General features: G+C 32.5%; 3 protein-coding genes across 8 annotated transcripts in view; all 3 read left to right on the top strand.

Annotated features, from left to right (window-relative positions):
* The window catches only part of LOC148272398 (uncharacterized), a 72,709-nt gene extending 49,094 nt beyond the window's left edge, over positions 1-23,615 (top strand). Inside the window, exons 1-4 of one of the 5 annotated variants that reach the window (XM_088240083.1) lie at positions 10,544-11,020; positions 19,637-19,745; positions 20,379-21,431; positions 22,601-23,615. In XM_088240083.1, coding sequence (XP_088096209.1) covers positions 19,644-19,745; positions 20,379-21,431; positions 22,601-22,717 — 1,272 coding nt within the window. In that variant the 5' untranslated portion in view covers positions 10,544-11,020; positions 19,637-19,643 and the 3' untranslated portion in view covers positions 22,718-23,615. The other 4 variants (XM_088240085.1, XM_088240084.1, XM_088240086.1 and 1 more) reach the window with 4 other exon arrangements.
* On the top strand, positions 771-6,367 carry LOC148272400 (uncharacterized). Its single transcript, XM_088240088.1, has 4 exons — positions 771-943; positions 3,139-3,253; positions 3,356-4,405; positions 4,779-6,367. Exons 2-4 carry the CDS (start codon positions 3,149-3,151, stop codon positions 4,893-4,895), a joined length of 1,272 nt encoding a protein of 423 aa, XP_088096214.1. The 5' UTR covers positions 771-943; positions 3,139-3,148; the 3' UTR covers positions 4,896-6,367.
* LOC148272401 (uncharacterized) lies at positions 10,382-15,382 on the top strand. 2 transcript variants are annotated; one of them, XM_088240082.1, is made up of 4 exons: positions 10,382-10,530; positions 12,797-12,905; positions 13,125-14,177; positions 15,215-15,382. In XM_088240082.1, the coding sequence occupies exons 2-4, from the start codon at positions 12,804-12,806 to the stop codon at positions 15,329-15,331; spliced, it is 1,272 nt and encodes a 423-aa protein (XP_088096208.1). In that variant the 5' UTR covers positions 10,382-10,530; positions 12,797-12,803; the 3' UTR covers positions 15,332-15,382. The 2 variants fall into 2 exon arrangements, with proteins under 2 accessions (XP_088096208.1, XP_088096206.1); XM_088240080.1 differs by lacking the exon at positions 10,382-10,530 and adding an exon at positions 10,885-11,024.
* Positions 23,616-24,287: the final 672 nt, after the last annotated feature.

Raw genomic sequence — 24,287 nt, forward strand, 5'->3', positions numbered from 1 at the left:
AGCGCTGAAAATACGATACGTAAAAATAAAAATGAAAAAAAAAACACAGAAATTCTTCATTGGAGTTGTGTTTTTACAGGTTGATGTTTTTTTGTAATCATTTTTATGTTTTTTCATTATGTATTTTTGTATTTTTTAATTAAGTTACTCTCTTATTTGGCATATTATTTAGTACTTCAATTTCTTACTGTATAGAGTGAGTTTCTAGAAACCATATCTCAATTATCATTTCAATTATGTTTTTATATAAATATATTGTTTTTCTATTAATTTCAATAATACTATTATTTTGTTTTTTTTCAATACTACTATATTTTAATGTTATACTTTTATTTTGTGGATTCCAATGATACTATTATTTTGTTTATTTGAATATGTATGAATGTAAATTTGTATAATTTATATTTTAATATTTATATATGTATGTTTATCTTTTTTATATTGTATTCTTTAAAATGTTATTATTTATAAATTTTACTTTGTTTTTCTGGATTGTTATTCTATTGCATTACATGTCATTATAAATTAATTATAATTATTTTACTATGTATTTTTAATGTTAATTTTTATGGCTTGACACGGACACAGCCTAAAAAGCTTTAATAAGTTCATTAATATTTTGATGAGCGTAATTTTAAATGAAAGAAAAAATTAATAATAATATGTTTACCAACACAGCACTGTGTGCACAAAAATAAATAAATTGGTTGACAAGACAAACTGTAACATTGTAATGATTTGTAGACGGCTGTTATCTGCTAGTCGACATTATTATTTAATATACTTTCTTTGATTACTTACGTTATCAAAAAATAACAGAAAGAGTTCTTGGTGACATGAGACATAAAGTGTGTAAAGATTCGTGTGTATCTGTGGTAGGACGTGTTTTTGTATGAAAATATTTGAGGAAACCCTTACAAATTGATTATATTTTATACTACTGGTAAGAATATATTTATTTTACTGCTTATTTATATTACTGTCATACCTAGTTTGTATCATACAAAATATTACTTTGTTAAAATATTCTTAAAGTACTAAAAAGGAACTTAGGATTTATTCCCGTATTCAGAGACAATACTTAAGGTGAGGCAAGTACATTCTATTGTCTTCACCTTCGGGTTATTCTCTGCATATGAGATTAGAATGTAATTTCCTCACCTTTTATTATTGTATCGGAATACGGGTATTTGTCTCATATGCAGAGTTCATCGACCTACTTATATTTCACCCACTAGCCAGCAAATAATTCAGTCAGATGAATCTCACCTACGTCAATAAAGGTTCCAGTTATTTAACTTTTTAAAAATCAACAGAGGTGACAGTTGAAGAAATATGGATGTTGAAATATAAGCGAAATGAATGTTGTAAAGTGGCCACATAAACCAGCCAATACAGGTCATAAGCGCACAAATCACTAAAAAAATCGGGCTGTAGTTCCGTGGCTTATGTTGCGGATTCTCGGTTTAGAGGTCCGAGGTTCGAACCCCACCCTACCCCAACTTGGTTCCCATTTTCTTAGAGTGAGTTATTAACAACTCTTTGAAAATGGCCTCAAAAATTGGGTCGAAAACATTTGGGTCGATCATTAAAACGGATTTCTTTTTTAAATAAAAAAAAATAGTCCTGGATATTCGTTTTTTTTGTGAATGAAAATGTGTTTTTACAATATTTTTTTGGCGTAAAAAACGTATTAAGTAAAATTAATGCATAATATGCTATATTAGAGCCAATTTCCAAGGCGCAACGACGATATAACAGTAGCTCAATCACAAATAACTATCGACGTGCTAATAAGCGATAACAATTTCTCACCATGGTTGTTTATCGTATTCGCGATCACAATGCAACATTCATGAACACCTAATATTAAATGTCAAAATATTTACGTTTCGTGACGTATAATCCTGGTGCGCAATCACATATTTGAATTTCACCGGTGTAAATATGGAAAATATTCCAAAACTGCTGTTTTTATTTATTATTTATCATGCTAGTTATTGCATTTAGCCGGCAGTTGGCAAGCCAAATGTCAAGAAAAGCAATCGATATAGAAATTTTAATTTTATTTTCACTTTTTTGTATTAAATACTCCTTACTATTTTGCAAATGCATTATATTGTATTATTTTTTTATAGTAAACGCCGATTTTTCTCCACAATGAACTGTATTTATTTACGAGGAAAACAAAAAACAAACCGACACGGGCGTTGACTTATAGATTACACACGCGTTGACTTATGACTGCGATACCTTAAGCATGTTCATTATTGTTCATTGTGATCACTCAAATGCTTAGAAAATGCGAGAAAAATTGCAATTAATTTTTGTGTTCTTCCGGAAATCGAACCCGAAACCTTCCGTGTGTGAGTGAAGCGTCTTGACCACTATACCACGGAGCCTAGCCACCGTTATGCGTATATTTGTATTTTTTAAAATTTTGTTCGCTAAAAAACCTTGTCAAATGTATTTCTCGGCACGGGATTTCCCAGTGATTATAACCAAATCATGTATATTTTTCATCAACGAATTACTCAATAAATAAAAATAAATTATAAAAATTAAGGTAGAATCTACCTTGCTAAAAATATTTATTTATTCCTTTAGACTTCATTACTTTGTCGCCATTTTTTTTTTGTAATTTATTTTTTATTGGTTTGCGATTTTATACGTTTAAAAAATATGTATCTTTGTTCGTCCAATAAAGTCAAATTTACCCCATAAAATTCTGCCAGTGTTTGCCCCAAGCTTCCCAACGTTAAAGCTAGGGTTTCCTAGGACAGCGGTGCCCGTATCTTAACGGCCGTAGTGAACGGTGATGCGGTGGACAGCCGTCGTAGTGGTGACTAGAGAGTGGTTTTATTTTTTAGCGGTGTTATCAACACCATTTTTATAGGAAACCACTCTCTAGTCACCGTTACGACGGCTGTTAACCGCATTAATGTTCACTACGGCCGTTAAAATACGGGCACCGCTGTCCTAGGAAACCCGAGCTTAAGTCATACTTAGCCAGAGCGAAAAAGTATGTACGTTAAATATCTAAAGCGCTTAGTCCGTTTCGGTGGTATCGGACAAAAACGAACTGAAGCGACGATGGGCAATTATTTCATAAAGCGAGGTTTTTTCTTTATATTTCAGAATGTAAATTATGATGGTTGATTTGCAAAGTATATCTTCAGATCTGACAGAAGGCTTCTTAAGTCAGCAGCTCAGCAAATGGTTTGACAAAAATGTTCTCTACACCAAACATGAGGTATTTTAGAAATTTTAACAAAATGTGGTTGTAAATTATATACTGTATAATATTATTAGGAAAAGAAATTAGAAACAAAATATATATCAATGTTTTTTTCAGGTTTCCGAACTATCTGGAAAAGGCGATTCGTATTTGAGTGAAATTTATCGAATGCGTTTTCACGGGACAATTGTCTCTTCTGAATCAGATTCTAATGTCTTTATTAACGTAATTCTCAAATGCATTCCAAAGAATATAGGCCGAAGAAAAACTTTCAGATGCGCAGATTTCTTTCAAACTGAAATATGCTTTTATACTGAAGTGCTGCCTGTACTAATGAAATTTCAATCAGAAAAAAATATATCCGACCCTTTTTTAAATTGTCCAAAATTATTTGGCGCAAACACTGACGGAATAAACGATTTTTTAGCGCTTGAAGATTTACATTTTACTGGTTATAGAAGCGCCGTGAGACAAGAAACCATTAATTATTCGCATTGTAAGAAAATTTTAAAAATATTTGCTAAATTTCATGCGATGTCATTTGCGTTTAAAGACCAGCATCCGCAACGATACAAAAAGCTATCTGACAGTCTTCCAGAATCTTCTTTCGATTTGAAATTCTGGGATTGGTTTAGGGGTTTTTGGAATTTGGTTTGCATTTCTGCAATAGACGCCGTAGAATCCGAATATCCAAACACAGTATATTCCAGAAAAATAAAGAATTTTGCTACGGAGGCAACGTTTAAAAAAATGATCTCTACGACTAATCCTGATATTAAATCGGCAGTTATAAGCCATGGAGATTCTTGGACACCAAATTTTCTATTTAGGTACGATGATGACGAAAGTGCTCCGAAGGATATTATGTTCATAGATTTTCAAATGGCGCGATCTGCCTCTCCAGTTATTGACCTCTCGTTTTTTATTTATGGATGTTCTTCCGAGGAGTTGAGGAACAATTATTACGAAGACATGCTGGTGTATTATTATAAAGTTCTGTCGAAGCAAATCCAAGCAATGGGAAGTAATTCTGACGAAGTATATTCCTGGAACACATTTATAGATGAAATAAAAAAGCTATCTTATTTTGGAGTCGCTTTGAGTATGGAATCTACTCCGTTGATTGTTCTGGAGGCCGAAGAAGCTTTTGATGTGAACTCAATCAAAGTGAGTTAATCGAATAAGGCCCATTTCTTACGATCGTAAAAACCCACACCCCACGATTACTTAGGGTGGATAAATTAAAATTGTATTATTATACTGATACGCACTAATCAGAACATCATGGGGGCAGTTAATCTCCACTCTATTTTCGTTTGCAGGATTTTAACCTGAAAGCAGCCAATAAACCTTTTTTTAAATTAAAAAATAGTATAATAAACATCAATCCACCCTAATTTTACCGCGTCCTGTGGATTTAGACGAAACGTGTTAAATGGTCTTAACACGGAAAATTGCCTTAAAACAATGGATTCTAAAAAGTTTCACGTGTAAATTATTGCACACGGCAATATAATTATTTGTGATATTTTTATTTCAGGGGGAGGACGCTATTCGATTGGAGGACGTAATGAAAATAAAACCAATTAAAACAAAGCAAGGAAGAAAAAGAATGGCTTCTGTGATTAAACATGCTGTAGATTATGATTACATTTAAAAAAAGGTATACGAAATATAAATGTTTGTGAGATTGTATCTGATTTTAACGTCATATAAAATTATATACGCATGGCATCATAGAATTATAAATATATTATGATTTTATGCAAGGCACTAAATTTGTATAGTTAAAAGTCAAACGCGAAAGCTATAATGACTAGTTGTTCGTTTACCTAACAGAAGATTTATGCTAGTTTATTTTTTAACATCATAACGGGTATTTTTAGCTTTATTGTTTTAGATTTTGTATTTCTAGCGAAAACATGTACATTAAAAACAAGACAAGAATATATTTAGTATACTATTGTGTTATCGCATACCAAAATTATTATTTACAAAGTCATCAGAGAAGTATCCAACTAATAATATATTAAAAAAACGTTTTTTGTCACGAAGATCAAACGTCTCCCCTTTTTAACTGTCAAAATCATAATTTGAATCGCATTAAAAACAGTAAACATTGATAACCGGTCATAAAATAACAGATTTACTAATAACATATCGATTAGGAAGTATTCAGATGTTTAAAATAATCGGTTATTTTGATTACGATCAATTTATCGTACCTAATAATTATTACTTGCGTAAACACTAAAAAATACTATACCACGTCTGTTTTCGGACTTCAACGTTGAAACATAATATATAAGCAAAATACCCAAATTTGCCTCTTCTTCACACTTACGTTTCCTGGAAGGCTATCAACTGTGATCTTTCGGCTTTATTCGGCGGAACCAAGGGACGCAGGATTGAGGTGGAAGAAGGTGAGATTGCTGGCTGGCGATAGGGTCTCCTAGAGGCGTCTGGTGAAGCCCACATGCTCTGCTTAGGAACGTATGTGGAAATGAAGAAGAAATAAACTAAAAAGTGTTATTAAAGACCAATAATGTTGAATTTCCATAGATAGAATGTGGACACAAATCGCTCATTACAATTACTAGGTACTAAAGAAACATACGTTTAGCAATGCAAATAACGATTTTGATAACGCTTTCATCGGTATAAATATTATAATTAACCGAACAATGAACGACGTATACATATAATGGGGGAAGGGGGGGTCAGGGGTTCAAATTTTCAAATCATCTTCATCAAAAACTTGTTTACCATAGACATAATAAATTTTTAAAAACCTAACAGATACCTGTTATGAATTTTCGATCTTTACGTTAAAGTGAGATAATTTTTTTTAAAGGCTAGGCCAATATACATCGATGGAAACACTAAGCTCCTAAGGAGCCATTATTTATTTCTGTAGAACACCTCCCATGTGGAAGTTACAAATACGCCTGTGTGTACAATTGTTATACTTTATCTTATTGATATAATTTTCAGAACTGTGTTATATGTATACCCATGTTGTTTTTGTATTATTTTACAGTTTTGTAATAGAGCACTGTTATGTTTAATGTATATATGTTTATAAAATACATTTGTGCCGTGTACACTAATAAAATAAAATAAATATGATTAGTCTTTTCACTTCAAACCCATTTCAGGGACCGTGAAACTCACTCGTTAAAATATATTAATATTTTCGATTGACTTTACAGTGAATCTAACCCGGGACCTTAAACATTATAGGCATAAGTTCTAATCAACTATGCGGCCGACCAATCTCCACTTGATTTCCTTTTTTAGGATTTTTCTCATAGATTAACCATCCTGTCAAATGGTTAGCGCGTTTGCCTAACATGCAAAAGATCTTGGGTTCCCATTCCCCAGATGGAATATTAACAAAAAAAAAAGTTGAAGAATATTATTGGTCCCTAGACTGGCACCTGAAGTGAAGTACTGATCATTTTACTTTAAAGGATCATGATTGTAACAGACGCGGCGGATCACTGGCTTCCGTAGCAATCGCGCGTAGGCGGGCCTCGGCCGACGAACGATAAGCTCCGGGGGAGGTATCGCTGCCTAGAGATCCCTTGCGGGGTCGCTAGTGAGTAGCACTGGCGGCCGCAATCCTGAATCAGGCAACCGGGTTGTTAGGCTGGTATCTCTCCGTCGGCGGGAACGGCGGGGTGTGTTCCGGGGAAGTAGCCAAGGGTCCAAATTATCCGGGGTCCAAAATCCAATCCAAAGAGTATCCGAGTTCCAAGTCCAGGGGGTAGCGGTGTTCGAATATTCCAGGTGGCGATGAGGTCCGGTTTGAAGCGAGGCAGGGAGACGAGGTGGAGAGTAAAAGCCCTTAGTAGCGTGACGAGTTGACTAGTTTATTATTTGCTCGGTGGGGCTATATATACAATATATTTTGCCGTGCGGCGGCGGTGCTAGGGCAATAGCGGGCGGTACTAGGTTGACCAATCACGCGGCGAGAGAGATAGCGAGCACATTCGCCGGCTCTATCGGTCTCTCTCGCGCCACGTATAAGGGCCCCTCCCTCCCGCTACCCGGCCGCAGTTCCCCGCCGACCGCGCGGCGATCAACACTCATACAGAATAATCGATAATTTGTAACATAGGCAGACAATAATATTATTTACGATTCCTGATCTATATCTGCTTCAGTATGGCGATGACCACCCCCGAAAGCGACAAACACCGGTCTTTATTGGGGAGGTAGTACCTCGCTTACACAGTGGCGAATGCTCCTTATAATCGATTACATGCAGCTTACCATATTTTTTTGACATCGTAAGTAATGTTTTATAATACTGTAGTATTATTAGGAAAAAACACATCACCAAAAAAATATATTACTTTTCTTGGGTAAGTAAATTTATATATTCCTTTATTCCATACAGCGACCAGTTGCGCCTCTATTGGCCAAAATTATAACTACTGGATTACACGAGATTACTCTGCTCACTTTAAAATCACTAATTCAAATACGTCTTTAACCTAAAAGTGTAGAATCTCGTTCGAAAAATTACACTTGCGATTACAGTAAAATCTTTCAGCTTTCATTAATGCAATTTAGTCTTTCAATACTTTTTCATAAGGGCTAGTATTCTTTAAAATACATCAATTTGACTTACGACAGTCTAAGGGAGGTGACAATATACGCACTCGTTGTGTGTAAGAAAGAGATAACGAATATATTTTGTATGTCGTAAGTAATTTATCAATCTTATGTTTCGGTGGTTTGAAAGTAAATTTGCTTTAAAATAAATAAATATTTTGATATTTTAATCGAAACGAATTAATATTTTAATCCATAATATAGTATAAATCCTTTAGTGGGTTTTAAAAAACAAAGATTCGCTTATTGTTTTTTAATTGTAATTCGTTTTTGTGCATACGATGACGGTTGAATATTGTAGGTTATTCTTCACTATCCATTTAAACTTTTAAAATTTAGTTAGAGTTATGATAAAAACGTTACTAGTGTATAGTGTTAAGAATAAATATATATGAAGAATTATAATATGTATAACTTATGTCGTTTTGTGAATAATAATGTGATATAAAAGTCGATGAAACAATGATTCTTAAAACATAATTTATGTTTTGTTTGGTGAACTATCGTACTCGGTAAGGAATACTTTTAAATTATTATCATTTATTAAGAAATAGTGTTTTATTTCAAGACAAGTTATAATAGTCTGACTTAGCCGAAGATGCACCGGTGCGCTAATGAATTATTTAGTTTATTAATTACTTTTTCGACGCTTAGCGCAAAACGCGAAATAGCTGCGCGGATGGGTCGTCGCTTTCTAATGACTTAGGCGGAGGTTCGAATCCATAGTTGTTCGTTCCAATTTTTTTTTTTTGCAATTATGTTTTTTTAAATTGTATTTTTTAAATCAAATGTTTGTGCTATATTAGAAAATATTTTTACTGAAACTATTAGCCGCTGGAGCCATTTGTTATGAATTATTTATTAAATATACAATAGACTTGTTTTTTATATGCCATACTACCGCTATGGACATTTTATAAGAATTTTCATAGCTTACCAATTTAAAAACTCACCGCTCGCCACTGGCTTACACATACTGAAGCTCCTATGCTACATTATTTTAAAAGCCCCAGGAAGGGCCGCCAAGTTGATATAGGCGCTTTACGTCGGCAACAATGATCAATATGTGGTCCATTAGGTCCGGAAAGGGAATAATAATAATGATAATGTAGCTAACACGCTACCGACTAGTTAGCGGGTCCACCATTCTTCACGAGGTCATCCCTCCCGCTGTTTGTAAGGCAGCGGAAACCGAAAAACGAAGCACATACTTAATTTCACTGGCGGCGGGAACCGAAGGGCGAAGCACAAGCACTGGTTCACTGCAGTAAAAATCCTATTTGATCAGTAGTCCTGAAAAGGACTTTTAATTCCAAGAGAGCGCCGCGGTCGGGATCCGTAAGGTGAGAAGTCCAGAAGTCGAATCCAAGGGCAGGCGAAGGTCTTGTAGCGTAGTCGGTATCGGCGGAGAGTAGAGCGGGAGATGATTCTAACACGAGTGAGTGATGAAGACTGATATATTTGACGGCGCTGCGTCCTTTTATTCACAACAAATCTGCGCGGCTGACACCGGCCGGCCAATGGCGGGCGGGAGTAAGCCAACCAATCCCGTCGCGAGAGAGATAGCGCGCGGTCACCTGCTCTATCTATCTCTCTCTTGCCACGTAAAACGACTACCTCCCCCCGCAGACCGCGCGGTAAGAAACATGTACAGAGATAATATTATTATTAATCAACTAAGGGCAATGCAATATATTTATAAATTTAATAATAAAATCTTAATTCTATAGGCCTCGGTATAACAAAAGCCACCCCCGGAGGTAACAAAATAAAGTATTTATTGGGGAGGTGGCATTTCGTGTTACATATACCGAGGTTTCTACACTATTCATTATTGAAGAGGCCCCAGGAAGGGCTGCTGAGTCTATACAACGTCCGTAACAGATAATGAATACGAATACTAAGCGAAATACTATTTTTATATTGTGTTATAATATAATACGTACTTTACAATACATTATATTGTATTATTTAAAATTATTATTTATTCATATAATTATATATATATATAATATTATATTAAATTGCTTTCATATGTCAAATTATTAAAATAGCAAGTAAACGTAGTTAACGTAGTAAAGTAGTTAACCCAGTGCCCTATGCACCACCACGTGGGATATGAAAATGAAGCTGATGATGATTATTATGATTTTTTGTTAGTCAATCAAAGTTGTTTAAAGCAGTCCTTACCCAATAAAAATTAATTAAAAATTTTATGTCAGTATCTAGTTACAAATTATATTAAGTTGTTAATAAGGTATATGAAAGAAAAACATTATTAAGTGTCTTCGGCGCGGGTAACTCCAGTGAGGTCACATTATTTTTATTATTATGTATAATGTGATAAAAAAGTATAAACATTTGTATTGTATTCAATATTAAATACTGACATATTAACTTTTACATAGTACTAACACGAGTGTAAATATTTAAATAAATAAATATCTAAAACTCGACACTGGCTAGAACACTCCAGTCCGGTGGTGAAAAATGCCCAAAAAAACAAAGAAGAAGAAGCAAACTGACGGTTTCTGTAATCGTTAATAATGTGATTTCGTAAAATAATTTTCGTAGGTACCTATTAAAATAAGTTTGAATAATCGATTATGAACTAAACTAAACTATTCGACAACCACAATATTCGATTTACATTTACCAATATATTACAGGTATTTTTTTACTTGCATCACTACAGTTTTCCTTTTGTCTTCTGTCAATCAGTTTTCATTTATCATTGATTAGATTTGTCTGTTATCTCAATTGGTCTTCACTTGTGTCTTCTGCTTCAACTAGTCTCTATAATTTGTGCTACTGGTCGCTTGTGTATACTTCAGTTACCAGTCAAACTGTCATGGCTATGTAACCATCTAGTATTTGTGTATTTTTATATCCTCTACTTCTATATTATTGTCCAACCACCAGTAATTTTACGTGTAGTTTGTCAAAACTACTGCTTAATTTAATGCTGGCAACATCAAATAGCAAGCGGCTTGTTTTGTGATAGGCTGTGACGTGGGCTGTGACAAGGGCGTGGCATTATATTTTAGTACCCCTAGTACAAAGTACAGAAGTGTTACCATAAGCACAGACTACAGACCATAAGAGGAGGACAGAAGAACACCAGCACCCCAGTTATTTTTTACTCTTTATTTTGAGACTGTAGGTATTTAGATTCGATACTATTTTTATGATAATCATAATTACATACCTATCATAATAATTACAAATGTGTATAGTAGAGTGAGCCGATGATGTATGAAGTTATTTATTTTTTTAGACATTATTGTGAAAGGGGTCTAAAAAGTTGTATTTTGGATCACATTGAATGTAAAAATTATTTTTTTAAATATTCCATACTACTTTTGGCCCTCAACCAAGGTTTGAAGTTTATCACTGCCTGAACATTTTGTTAATTATCTACATTGATAAAATTATGTTTTTGCTTGTAAATATATAACTTAATCACATTCCAAATTCGAACACGTTTTAAAACTACCTAAATGAGAAAAGTTTACACTCCGCGGAACTGATTCCATTGAGCGCCTGGCTAATATTGACGAAAACAATGGCCCATTAAACAATGCTACCCATTTATTACAAAACAAAGTGCAACTCACGCCATTAGATGCTTATTCAATAAGGTTTAATGCACATTATAAAATTTAATTGGACTGATTTTCTTACTTAAATACGAAATTGACAGCCGGTTTAGCGTAAAAAATCTACTTTTTCGAAAACTTCAAGCCCTGGTTGAAGGCCAAAAGAAGTATCGAATATTTTTTTTTGGTATTTTCTGCATTCCGAGTAATCCAAAATGCAACCTTTTAGACCCATTTCAATTGAAAATTCAAAGGAAAAAAAATATATCGGCCCACCCTATTGTATAGTGTCATTTATTTATAAATTCACAGTACAACTTTTTTACAGTTATTGAGACATATGTTCCAACTACACAGGTTGTACTGTGTTAATTTGGGACAAATAATATATTTAAATTATGCAACACAACAAAAATAATATATAGGACAAGAACATCATTATAAAATAACACATAGCACTTAAAAAGAAGAAACAATAACAAACATTTGATTAACTTGAAATAATTAACTCAAATATTAAACACTCTCGATGCAATGACGGAGACGTACCTCTAAGCAAAAAGTGAGGGTTTTGGGGTATAACATAATTCATATTCGAGGAAAATCTCATATGAAAATTTTGCTGAGACCTCTCCTTATTGTTCGACCAGAAGTTTGTCGTTTTCATAAAAAAGCCTCTCAAATTAAATGCTTCATTGAGTAGGCACACTTAAAATTTTATAACCATTTCCAGCATTACAGTTAACTAAGTTGTGCCTTATCAGTTGTAACAGAGGATTACAAAAAAGAAATTGGTTTTTGGATATTTATTTACATTTACACAGATCTACATGTTTGTTGGCCTCATGGTTAGCATGCTTGCATACCATGCAAGAGGACTCTGGCTCGATTTCCGACATGATTGACATAAAAAATATTTTAATTAACAAGGTATTTTTGCATGGGAATATTTTGTGGGGTTTCCAACACAAGTTAGTAACTGCATTTTACTAGTTGTAAGATTTTGTACTTTTAAAATTAAAAGCTCTTCTCAAATCAACAAGTCAGATAAAACTGCAACAAATGTTTTTTGTATTTATTATTTGTGAAATATTTTTTTAACTTTTTAAACAAAGATTGTTTGATCACGAGGTTGAAAATGACGAGGCGGGCATAAATATAATATTTATTTTTGTAGCCAAGTAAGTCATTTTATATCAATTATCATTTGATTCCAATTGGTACCTTCTCAACTGCAAGACAGTTCCTTATCAATATTAAAAAAAAAAAATGTTTATCCTAATCAGTATTTTTAATGCTTACAAAAAATGTGCAAATAAAAAAAATTCATTTACAGAAAGAACATGGCGGATTTGAAGACAATATCATCAGTTTTGACTAATGATTATTTGAGTAAAAAATTAAGTGCCTGGTTCAAGAAGGATGTTTTATGCACAAAACATGAGGTTTATTAGCTAAAATATATAATTTTTAATTATTATTTTCATAAATTGCTTTCACATGATATTTGTAATTTTATATTTAAAATTCTATACCATTTTTCAACTAATCGTAAATATCCGGGCTCGGAAATTTGATTGATATTGTGTTAAAGTGGGGATTGAATCATTTATCCGAAGCCCATAACATTATGGTTATTAAGTTTATTATCTGTGTGTTTTAAGGTTACCGAATTGTCAGGAAAAGGAGATTCCTACCTAGGTGATTTATACAAAATACGCATTTATGGAAAGATTCTGTCGAACGATAGAACAGACTCCGAAGTTTCCATCAGAGTTTTCCTCAAAAGTTTCCCAAAAAACATCGGCAGAAGGAAAACTTACAGATGCTCAGATTTCTTTCGAACTGAGATAAAGTTTTACAAAAAAGTAATTCCAGTTCTACTGAAATTCCAATCAGAAAAAAGTGTTACAGAACCATTTCAAAACTGTCCTAGATTGTTCGCTGCAGCCTCGAATGATATAGATGATTTTGTAGCCTTGGAAGATTTAAACGAACTTGGTTATAAATGTGCTGTGCGACAGCAAAGTATAGACTACGTCCATATCCTGAATATATTGGATAAATTTGCTAAATTCCACGCTCTGTCATTTGCTTTCAAAGACCAACACCCAGAAATGTATGAAGAACTCGCTGAAAGTGTCCCAGAAACATATTTTGCAACAAAATTCTGGGGCTGGTATAAAGACTTCTGGAAGTCATTGTGTATTTGCGCCATAGACGCCATTGAAAAAGAATTACCGGACAGTATTTATGTCGAAAAAATAAAGGCATTTGCCACAGACAAGACTTATGAAAGAATAGTTGAAGCTACACACGCCAAAACTAAATCTTGTGTAATCGGGCATGGGGATACTTGGACGCCAAACTTTTTATTTAAATACAAAGAAAATAGTAATGTTCCAATAGACTCTATGATTATTGATTTCCAATTAGCTCGCTCCGCACCAGCTGTTTTAGATGTGGCCTCTTTCATATATGCCGTCTCTTCTATAGAAACATTAAACGAGCACTATCACGATATGTTGAAATATTATTATGATATTTTAGCAAGACAGATCAGGGAATTGGGAAGTAATTCGGAACAATTGTATTCCTGGGATACATTTATGGAAGAAGTTATAAAATACTCTTATTTTGGTGTTGGATTTGGTTTAGAATCTGCACCAGCAAGTATTATAGAAACAGAGGAAGCCCCTGACTTAAATTCTATCAGTGTAAGTTTTGACAGAAAAAATACTACATTCCGTACACATTCTTTAAAACTAATTTAAGATAACATTTTCTTATTTAAATCCGGATAATAAAAAAAAATGTAAATAGCGCTGATTAAACTACAATTTTATCTCTTTGATAAGACATTTGTATCACTATCATCATACCCCTGTCCTCACCTGATAACGCTTAGGGCACTGCATCGGTACACTAAATGCAGATCATCGGTTACATGAAGATAAGGTGATCAGCCTTACGCTTCAGGTGCCAGTCCAGGAACATAAAATAAAGCAGTATAGACCACCCTTTTAATCAGTATATCATGTCGACCTTCCCAGGAATCAATCCCGTGGCCTCCTTTCTGTTTCTATTTCACACACAGAACTGTATTCTTAATCCACCTGGACAGATGATTAATTCAGTTTGAACATTTTTTAAGTATTACATTGTGTCTTTATAACACTGAATAGGTGTATTGTGAATATGTGAAGCAAATACAAAATATATTATACAAATTCCTTATCGTTGAATTGTTTCTTGTTTTTTATTTTAACTCGAGTCTTTCTAATATTTATTACAACTTAATCTGTAGTTATGAATTTTATTAATTTATTATCATTTCTAATAAAAAAAAATTGTAACAGTTTTTTACAAACTTTATTAAAAGCACAACAATTTGGTTCTAATTAGGTAATGTTCATTTAAATTATTTATAAACAAAACTAATAGAAATATTTGTGTACATTTTTTTAATAATATCTTTTACTATGTTTCTTACATTGTATTTTGCTGGGTTTTTAAATATGTCTTTTACTACATTTTTTAGCATGTATTCTACTATATTTGTGACTAAATTTTTACTGTCTACTACCTTTATTTTTTTGTTCTGTGTGTTGATTACTGTTTTTTTATATATTTTTTTTACTCCTTTGGAATGGGGTAAATAACCCTAGATAAACAGTCAAAGCAACTGTGTATAAATGTGTAATTTTATGTGTATAATTTGATAATAAATAAATAATAAGTGTAATATTTTCAGGGAACAGAAGCGATCAACATGGCACAAATAATGAATGTTAAACCAATAAAGACAAAAGCTGGAAGGCAAAGATTGGCCGGAATGGTGAAACATGCAGTGGACAATGGCTATATATAACATTTAATCTGAGTTTTAATTACCATTTTATAATAAATACACAAAACATAATATTTTTTGATTATGCAAAAATGCCATATATATTTGTTTACCTATATATATATATATATATATATAGCAGTTGGATTGCCATTTCAGCCGGAATACATATTAACTAGCCAAATTACGAAATTGCGCTGTGTTGTAAAAGGGCCAATCGACCATTAGCCGTATTGCATTTTGAATGGTATATTTTCACATTCTTTCCAGCTGACCGAACGATCAGTCATAAAGTTTATTATGTAAAATAAGTTGAAGTTTTTTGGCTGAAAAACAAACATCCACTCAATACTACACGGAGAAAAAGTTTGACTTAATGAATATAGCCAATGAGTATTACCTTTTATTAAGAAGAAAATACCTAGAGGTCAATATTTTGAGGTGTTATGTAAAGTTAGGTTAGGTTGGGTTAGGTAAAAAAAAAATGGTTTATTAAAGTTAGCCGGAAGTACAACTAACCTAACCTTCCTTAATAAATTACTAATAACTGTTTCCTTTTTAAAATAAGTATATAATATTATTATATTAACTCTTACACATATACCTATGAGCGCCTATTACAGCACTATTACGCGGTGCTCACAGCATATGTGAGTAATTTATTATTTATTTATTTAGTAATTTATTATTTATTTATTTATTTATTTATACTTTTACAGTTTTGTATATTTTTTTTTTATACAGAATAATGTTCTCTCATTGGGGTGTCCCGTGCTGAGGGAAACATTTTAAAATAAAATTAAACATGCCTTAAATTAGTTATTTAACATAATAAGAAAATAAAAACATAATTGATCTAATTAACCTAATTATCATCGTAAACATAATAAGCAAAATAAACTAAAATAATCCTAAAAAACATAATGAACTCAAATAGACTTGTAGACAAAATTTCATAATCAGGAAACAAATTTTTACCTATTTGGCTTGATCCACTCATCGATCCGTGCGCATCCCACCTCCACTATCCATTTCTTAATAGCAATTTTATATTGTGAGTACTTACTAACTATCCTTATGGACAATGGAAGTAAATTGTACACTTTAACCGAATAGTATCAAAAAGGTTTATAGTTTAAGTATCAATAAAGTATAGAGTCCATATATTCACGACAACTAACAAAATAAGTGTTTAAATTATGTAATATTAAATTAAAATATCCAAAATTTTTGCCAATTTACAGAGCGGGTAAATGTAGCTAGCCAAATTGTAAAATACCTTTGTAATATGGCTAATAGCCGATTGGCATTTTTACAGCACAGGGCTGTTTTGTAATTTGGCTACCCAATGTATTCTAGCTAATATAACAATCCGGCTGCGACAGATATATTATTTAGAACTATTTATTTTAAGTACTATGATTAAACTGCAAATAAAAGTTTTGTTTTCATTTTTTTTTTTTTTTTTTTTTTTTTTTTTTTTATTTATTATTATTTTACATATTTATTACAGCAATATACAAGTAATTATTTATGAAACAAATTAATTCAGTAGTAACAGTAAGCATACATATTTTTTATTTTTGCTGTTGGTTCATCTAAACTGCCTAACTAGGGATAGCTTCCCCGTTCTAAGGCAGTAAATTATGTATTTTACAATGATATTTAAAAGTATTTACAGTTTTATCATAATGTGTGCTTTTTCAGTCTTAAAGGTAAACAATGAATATCCAGAGAAAACATAAATAATACCAAAATCTCTATATCCTAAGTCTCAAGTCATTACTATTAAAACAAGCAACCAGCTTACGTCCTTCTACATCGGACAACAAATTCTCTGACTCCCTCCGACCAATATGGATTAAGAATGCAGTCAACACCTTCCTCAGCCTGGCAATCCCACCACATTTCCACGAAACTGGGATAAGGTTATATACCCTTGGGCCTATATAATATTGCTGCCTTTGAGCTAAAAAAGTATTGACTCCTCTCTGTAGAATCAGATCCTTATTGGAGTGTCTAGTATTATGAACATGACAAACCCTTGCGTATTTTTCCCTGTTGAGATGTGTGACCGCTACTGACCTCAATATATACTGTTGACGAATATCCAGCACTTGAAATTCTTTGAAGAGCGAATCACTCGGGTATCGGTATGGTTTTTTTAATATAACTCTTAACACTGATTTTTGAGCTATAGCTACTGAAGCCATAGTCGTTTTAGTGCAGCTTCCCCAGCCAATCAGACCATACGTTAGTATTGAATTTACCAATCCATGATACAATTGTTTTAGTTCTTTAATCCTTATTTTGTCTTTTATGTTACCTACATTAGCAAAATATGGGTAGCCTATGCATGTTGTAGTCATCATCAGTTGCTCTACAGTCTGTTGTCAGCCCTACAGAATCTGTCTCTATTCCTCCCTGCACCCGCGGTCCTTCTTCAGTTTGTCAGGCCAACTACTCTCGTGTCTCACTCCACATTATCCAGCCATCTCAATTATAATCTGCCTCTGCTTCGTCTGCCTTCAGGAGTGGTATTAAGGGGGTACGATCATCATTAATTCTGCGGACATGGCTCACCCATTGTATTCTCGAGTTGTGGTCCCGTAGCTAGTATCGCAGATTTAAAATGTCATTTATTGATTTACTTGGGCTTTTATTAGTTAAAAGGTATAATAAGAATATATCTATCCCATATAATAATAGTATTATGATTATTTTACGTAGTAAGTAGTATTATTTTACATAAGTACCTACGTATAAATATGTAAGAGTTATATCAACATCATCACCGCTATTTCTGTCCACTACTGAACATAAACTCCCCCCATAGTCTTCCATACATCCCTGTCTCGGTCTTACTGCATCCAATCACCAGCAATTCTCTTACTATCTGACCATCGTGTGGGGGGTCTCCCTATACTTCTTTTCTCTTCGCAAGGTCTTCACTCGACTACCCTTTAAGCCCGTCTTTGGTCTTTTAGTCTGGCAACATTTTATTTAATATATTTATTTTATTAACATAAACGGCAAATATGCCTTTTACAAACTTTTATAATACTACATATTTGGCTTAATTTAAAAACATAAATTTCCTTATACCCAAGATTTATAAAAAAAAAATTAAACCTAAAAATTATTCAGCATATTCAGTAGAAAGTTTAAATAATAAAACATTCTACAGTAATACAACAAGAAAATCATAAGTACTGTTTCACACAGCTGGGCAAAGTGAACAAAAAACGGTGAATATTATGAAATGCATGAATAAATAAATATAATTACCATTCACCATCTTTGAAAAAGTTCAAAAGGTTTGTTCTATAGGAACAATACCCTACACTAAATATATCAGATTTGTGGGAATAACTATTGCCGAGTTCATGAAGTCTATTTAATACGGCATTACAAGTATACACTCTTTTAACTTTGAGGTTCATTAATTAAATTACTCTTATTAAATGACCCTTTACTTATCTACTCTGTTGTGTCAATCGATATTTCCACGTGCACAATAAAATTTTAGAGAAATTAACAGATTGCTTTTTTTTACCTTACATTTGTGTTATGATTATATTTTTTCCCATCGGCGACATCACGAATGCGCGCGGCGAAAGTGGGGCATAGTGACGGGATTTTCGGACACAGTCCGATGTATTCAAATATGATTCTACGCTCCTTCTGGACTATGCTTAATTCTATGATCGAGGCTTTACTGACAGAATGTGTTAAGTCATTTTGCGGGATAATCACATTTAAAGCTTTTTAATTAATTCAACATATTATTTTCCTTCAATTTTATTTTCTTTTAATTATTTTTAAAGCTGTAAAAGAGTAATCTTTATTCTAAGCATAGTATAAAATTTTTAATGAACATCTTGCACCTATATTTAAAAATATTTTAAATATATCAAGGCTATACTAACATAATGCATTACGTCAGCAGTCTTTATATATTTCAAATATTTTAAAATATAGGTGCAATATGTTCATTAAAAAGTTTATGCTATGCCTAGAATAAAGATTACTCTTTTAAAGCTTAATTTTTTTTTTTTTAAATGCGAGATATAATGTGTTGAAAGAATAATAAAGCTTTAAGTGCGATAATCCAGCAACTTGTTTTAATGACTTAATGCATTCTGTCAGTAAATCCTCGATATATTTTTGTAGCTTAGTAAGCCACTTTATATCAATTATCATTTGTACCTACTTGACTCCAAAACAGTTTATTATCATTGCAAATAAATGTTTATCAATTTTCTAAGCAGTATTTTTAATGCTTACACGTTTTCACGTCTAAGTAAAAAAACTTTTAAATTACAGATAGAAAATGACGGATTTGAAGAAGATATCATCAGTTTTGACTGATGATTATTTAAGTAAAAAATTAAGTGCCTGGTTTAAGAAGGATGTTGTTTACACAAAACATGAGGTTTGTTAGTTAAAAAAAAATATTTGATACCTTTCGACACTTGTTCAATAATATACACACACATTTCCACCCTCATATCATTATATCATCCACTCACCCACACCCTCGCACACTTACACACTCGCCCTCATAACCAATCTCTTAAACATATTTATACACCTTAAGATTTTTTTATATTTTTTTTATTATTATTGTTTTATTTTTGCACCACAACAGGCCAGGAGGCCCAATTACAGCGGTGAATTACACCACAGAACACCCAGGCTTGAGAAAAATCACATTTAATTTTTGTGTTCTCACCGGGAATCGAACCCGGAACCTTCCGTCTGTGAGTCAAGCGTCTTGACCACTACACCACGGAGGCCGCCAGGATGTCTATTTATGTATATTTCTGTGGATATCTGTTATTGGTTTTATTCTCTGTGTATTTTGTTCAATTTTTTTTAAACCGTATTACTGTTGATATCACCAAAAAAAAAAAAATCAGTGTTATTTTTTTAACCACCTATGCTAGAAAATTTAACTGAAATGGTGTTGATGTAGAGATTAAATATTTGATCTGAAGGCCACAAAATTAGCCTGGGACCATATCTTATCCAAGTTTTTAATTGTGGTTATTATGTTTGTTTTTAGGATACCGAATTGTCAGGAAAAGGAGATTCCTACCTTTGCGATTTATACAAAATATGCATTTACGGAAATACCGAGCTTAACGATGGAACAGACTCCGAAGTTTCTGTCAAAGTTTTCCTCAAGGGTTTCCCAAAAAACATTGGCAGAAGGAAAACATTTAGATCCTCAGACTTCTTTCAAACTGAGATAAACTTTTACGAAAAAGTCATACCAGTTCTACTGAAATTCCAATCAGAAAAAAATGTTACAGAACCGTTTCAAAACTGTCCGAGATTGTTCGCTGCAGCCTCGAATGATATAGATGATTTCGTAGCCTTGGAAGATTTAAACGAACTTGGTTATAAATGTGCTGTGCGACAACAGAGTATAGACTATGCTCATTGCCTGAATGTGTTGGATAAATTTGCTAAATTCCACGCTTTATCATTTGCTTTCAAAGATCAACACCCAGAAATTTACAAAGAACTCGCTGAAAGCGTTCCAGAAACATATTTTGCAACAAAATTCTGGGGCTGGTATAAGGACTTGTGGAAGTTATTATGTGTCTGTGCCATCGATGCCATTGAAAAAGAATTACCGGACAGTATTTATGTCGAAAAAATAAAGGCATTCGCCACAGACAAGACTTATGAAAGAATAGTTGAAGCTACTCACGCTAAAACTAAATCTTGTGTAATTGGGCATGGGGATTCTTGGACACCTAACTTTTTGTTCAAATATAAAGATAATACCAATGTTCCGATAGACTCTATGATTATTGATTTCCAAATAGCTCGCTCTGCACCAGCTGTTCTAGATGTGGTCTTTTTCATATATGCCGTTTCTTCTATAGAAACATTAAACGAGCACTATCGCGATATGCTGAAATATTATTATGATATTTTAGCAAGACAGATCAGGGAATTGGGAAGTAATTCGGAACAGTTGTATTCCTGGGATACATTTATGGAAGAAGTTAAAAAGTACTCTTATTTTGGTGTTGCATTTGGTCTAGAATCTGCACCTGTTATCATTCTCGAACCAGAGGAAGCCTTCGACTTAAATTCTATAACTGTAAGTTTTGACAGAAAAAATACTACATTCCATGCAGACATTCTTTAGAACTAATTTAACAGAAAATTGTCTAATTTAACAGAAAATTTTATAAATGTAAATAGTTTATTCTCATAGGTGTTCTCCATATCTGTTGCAATATAATAATATTTATAACTCCCTAAGGGGTTGAATCATTGGCATGAAAACATGTTAATGACAGGTTAAAGCCTCGTAAATGCCTAGACTTCCTTATTCCTTTTCTTAGATGTTCTCCGACTCTATTGTAATACATTAAGTTTAAATATATTTATGATTTCAGTTAAAATAGCACTAGTTTTTAAATTTAAATTGATTTTTTATCAGATTTTTATAATTTTAATCATTCGTTCATATTGATTTACCTAGTTGAAATATTTTGAAAAAAAATACATTTGAACGTTATTATGCAGAAAGCAACCAGTCCACAATTTTGAAAAAATGAGATATTGATGTTATCGGGTGCAGTACAGTCGATTCTATGTCCTGTTAAAAACAGCAAGATCACTTTCAGACTGAAAATTATTTTAGTCACCTTCTAAAAATAGTGTCCATCACAAAAACGTCATTTCTCAATTTGCAGAAAACACCCACAGCACCAGAAAAATCTTGATGAATTTTAAAAGTTATTAAAACTGATAGATACATAATTAAATTCTGGTTTGTAATTTAAAAAAAAACTAATATATTAATTGTTTATCGTTTGTTAAAGTCAAAAACATTCCAACTTTTGTGTATATTTGTTTATTCACTCTTTTCACAAAGGTGCTATTATCTGAGTTTCACTTTTCTATGGCTGGCTGCTTTCTGCATAACTACGTTCATTTTGTGTTTATAAAACTGAATAGTTGATTTGTATCTTGTTTTTCGTTATGACTAAAGTCTTTCTAATATTTATTAAAAATAAATTGATGGTTATTAGTGTACTACTTTTATAAATCTTATTTAAACTACTTTTTCTTGCAAATTTGTAAGTTTTACTCAAACAATAACTATTTAGACAATCTTATTATTCATTCATTTCAATCGTCCTAGCGGGCTTTTACATTTTTAAAAACATGAATCGTAGGTTTACCTATTATATTGGTAAAGTTTAATTTAAATTTTGTACATAAGCAAAACTAATATCCAAATAAATGTAATGTTTTCAGGGAACAGAAGCAATCAATATAGCAGATGTCATGAATGTTAAACCAATAAAAACCAAAGCTGGAAGGCAAAGATTGGCCGGAATGGTGAAACATGCAGTGGACAATGGCTATATATAACATTTTAATCTTAGTTTTATAATAAATGTCTGGGTTTCATAAAAAATGACAGGGTGCCTGGAAGAATTACACTACATTGATTTCTCACACATTCATCTAAGAGATCGCATTTCAACCGCGTTCTCTCTGCTTTCATCCTTCCTTTGCCAGTTCCATGTTTCTCTTCAATACATATGTATTGGGACTAAAACTCCACTATGCACTGCCAGTCTAGCTTCGATTGACATATTTTTACTAGCAATTACTGCTCTTTGTACGCAGTTCATTTTCGTGCCGCATTAATTCTTCTTTCAACATCTTTTCATACTCTTCCATCTCTCGAAAACATGCTTCCCAGATACACAAATTCTTCTACTCGCTCAAACATTTGTTGTTTGCATTTATTATTCAACCGTTATAAAATCTAAAATGAGTGATTTTAGTAAAAAGCAAGAAAAATAATGTAGTTCTTAAATGTAATTGATGTATCAATTTCACAATGATATGAATTTGATTAGAAATAAATTATTGAAATATATAAATAACATGTTTTGATGCATAAATCCAATGAAGTAAATACCAGATAAGTACATCAAATTTGAATGTACCTTACATGTTATCTGTTATCAATATTATTATGTTATCAAATTGTCGCATTCGTCAAAATTTTACACGTAGAGATATTTAAATAACTGAATCCACATCACCCACTAACTATTTCTGGTTCATATCATAATTATGTGATAAGGTATGCAGGTAATAGGTAACTATTTAACCCTTCCGGGTCTAAGGGGTACCTAGGGTCCCCCAGGTAGCATATTTTTTTCAATAATTTTGTTGTAATTGTTATTTTGTAACCCCACCCCATCCATAATCAAAATGGTTTAAAATAAATTCTGACAATTTTTTTCAATAATAATTCATATTAGTTTTTGTTTTTCCCCTGTGCAAACATCAAACATTATAATTCTTTACCTCGACAGTTAAATACTCTTTGATACGTTGGTCAGTTCGCAAGTGTGCTATTTGGTCGCTTATTTCCAGCAATAACCACAAAAATCTGGATTTCGTGTCTTAGATTTTACATGCATTCCTCCTCCCAACTCTCTGCTGTACCTTCCCTGTTAACGCAAAGCGAGACTTGAGATCAGTTTTATTCTAAATGTAGCAGCAAGAGGAGCGAGGTATTATATGGCATCCGTCGTAGCAGTATATTATAAAAAAATTAATGAATTTTGCAGAAAACTTAAAATATTATGAAACAGTTATGTAAACACTAAGTAAAACTATGATATTTAGGTGAGACTGTTAAGAGAAAATGTATCAAAGAGTGAGATTCATAATGTGAAACGATTGGGCGAAGATGTGTATTTTTAATTATGTAATACCCTGCTGGTAAAACAATGTTTTCACTAGAAATTGATTGTAGAAAACTTTGTTGATCCGGAATATAAAATAGGAGTTAGTTACACTGTCTTCATAAGCAAAAAGGCAGCTATTTGCAAAAGTCATATTTTGAGCTATGACACTTTTGAATATTTATCAACTTTATGCAAATGATCAAACACCGAAAATAATCATTAGAAAAAAC

This window comes from Micrasema longulum, unplaced genomic scaffold (genome assembly GCF_059751315.1).
Source record: "Micrasema longulum isolate JH-2025_06_02 unplaced genomic scaffold, ASM5975131v1 h1tg002342l, whole genome shotgun sequence".
NCBI classification, from domain to species: Eukaryota; Metazoa; Arthropoda; class Insecta; order Trichoptera; family Brachycentridae; genus Micrasema; species Micrasema longulum.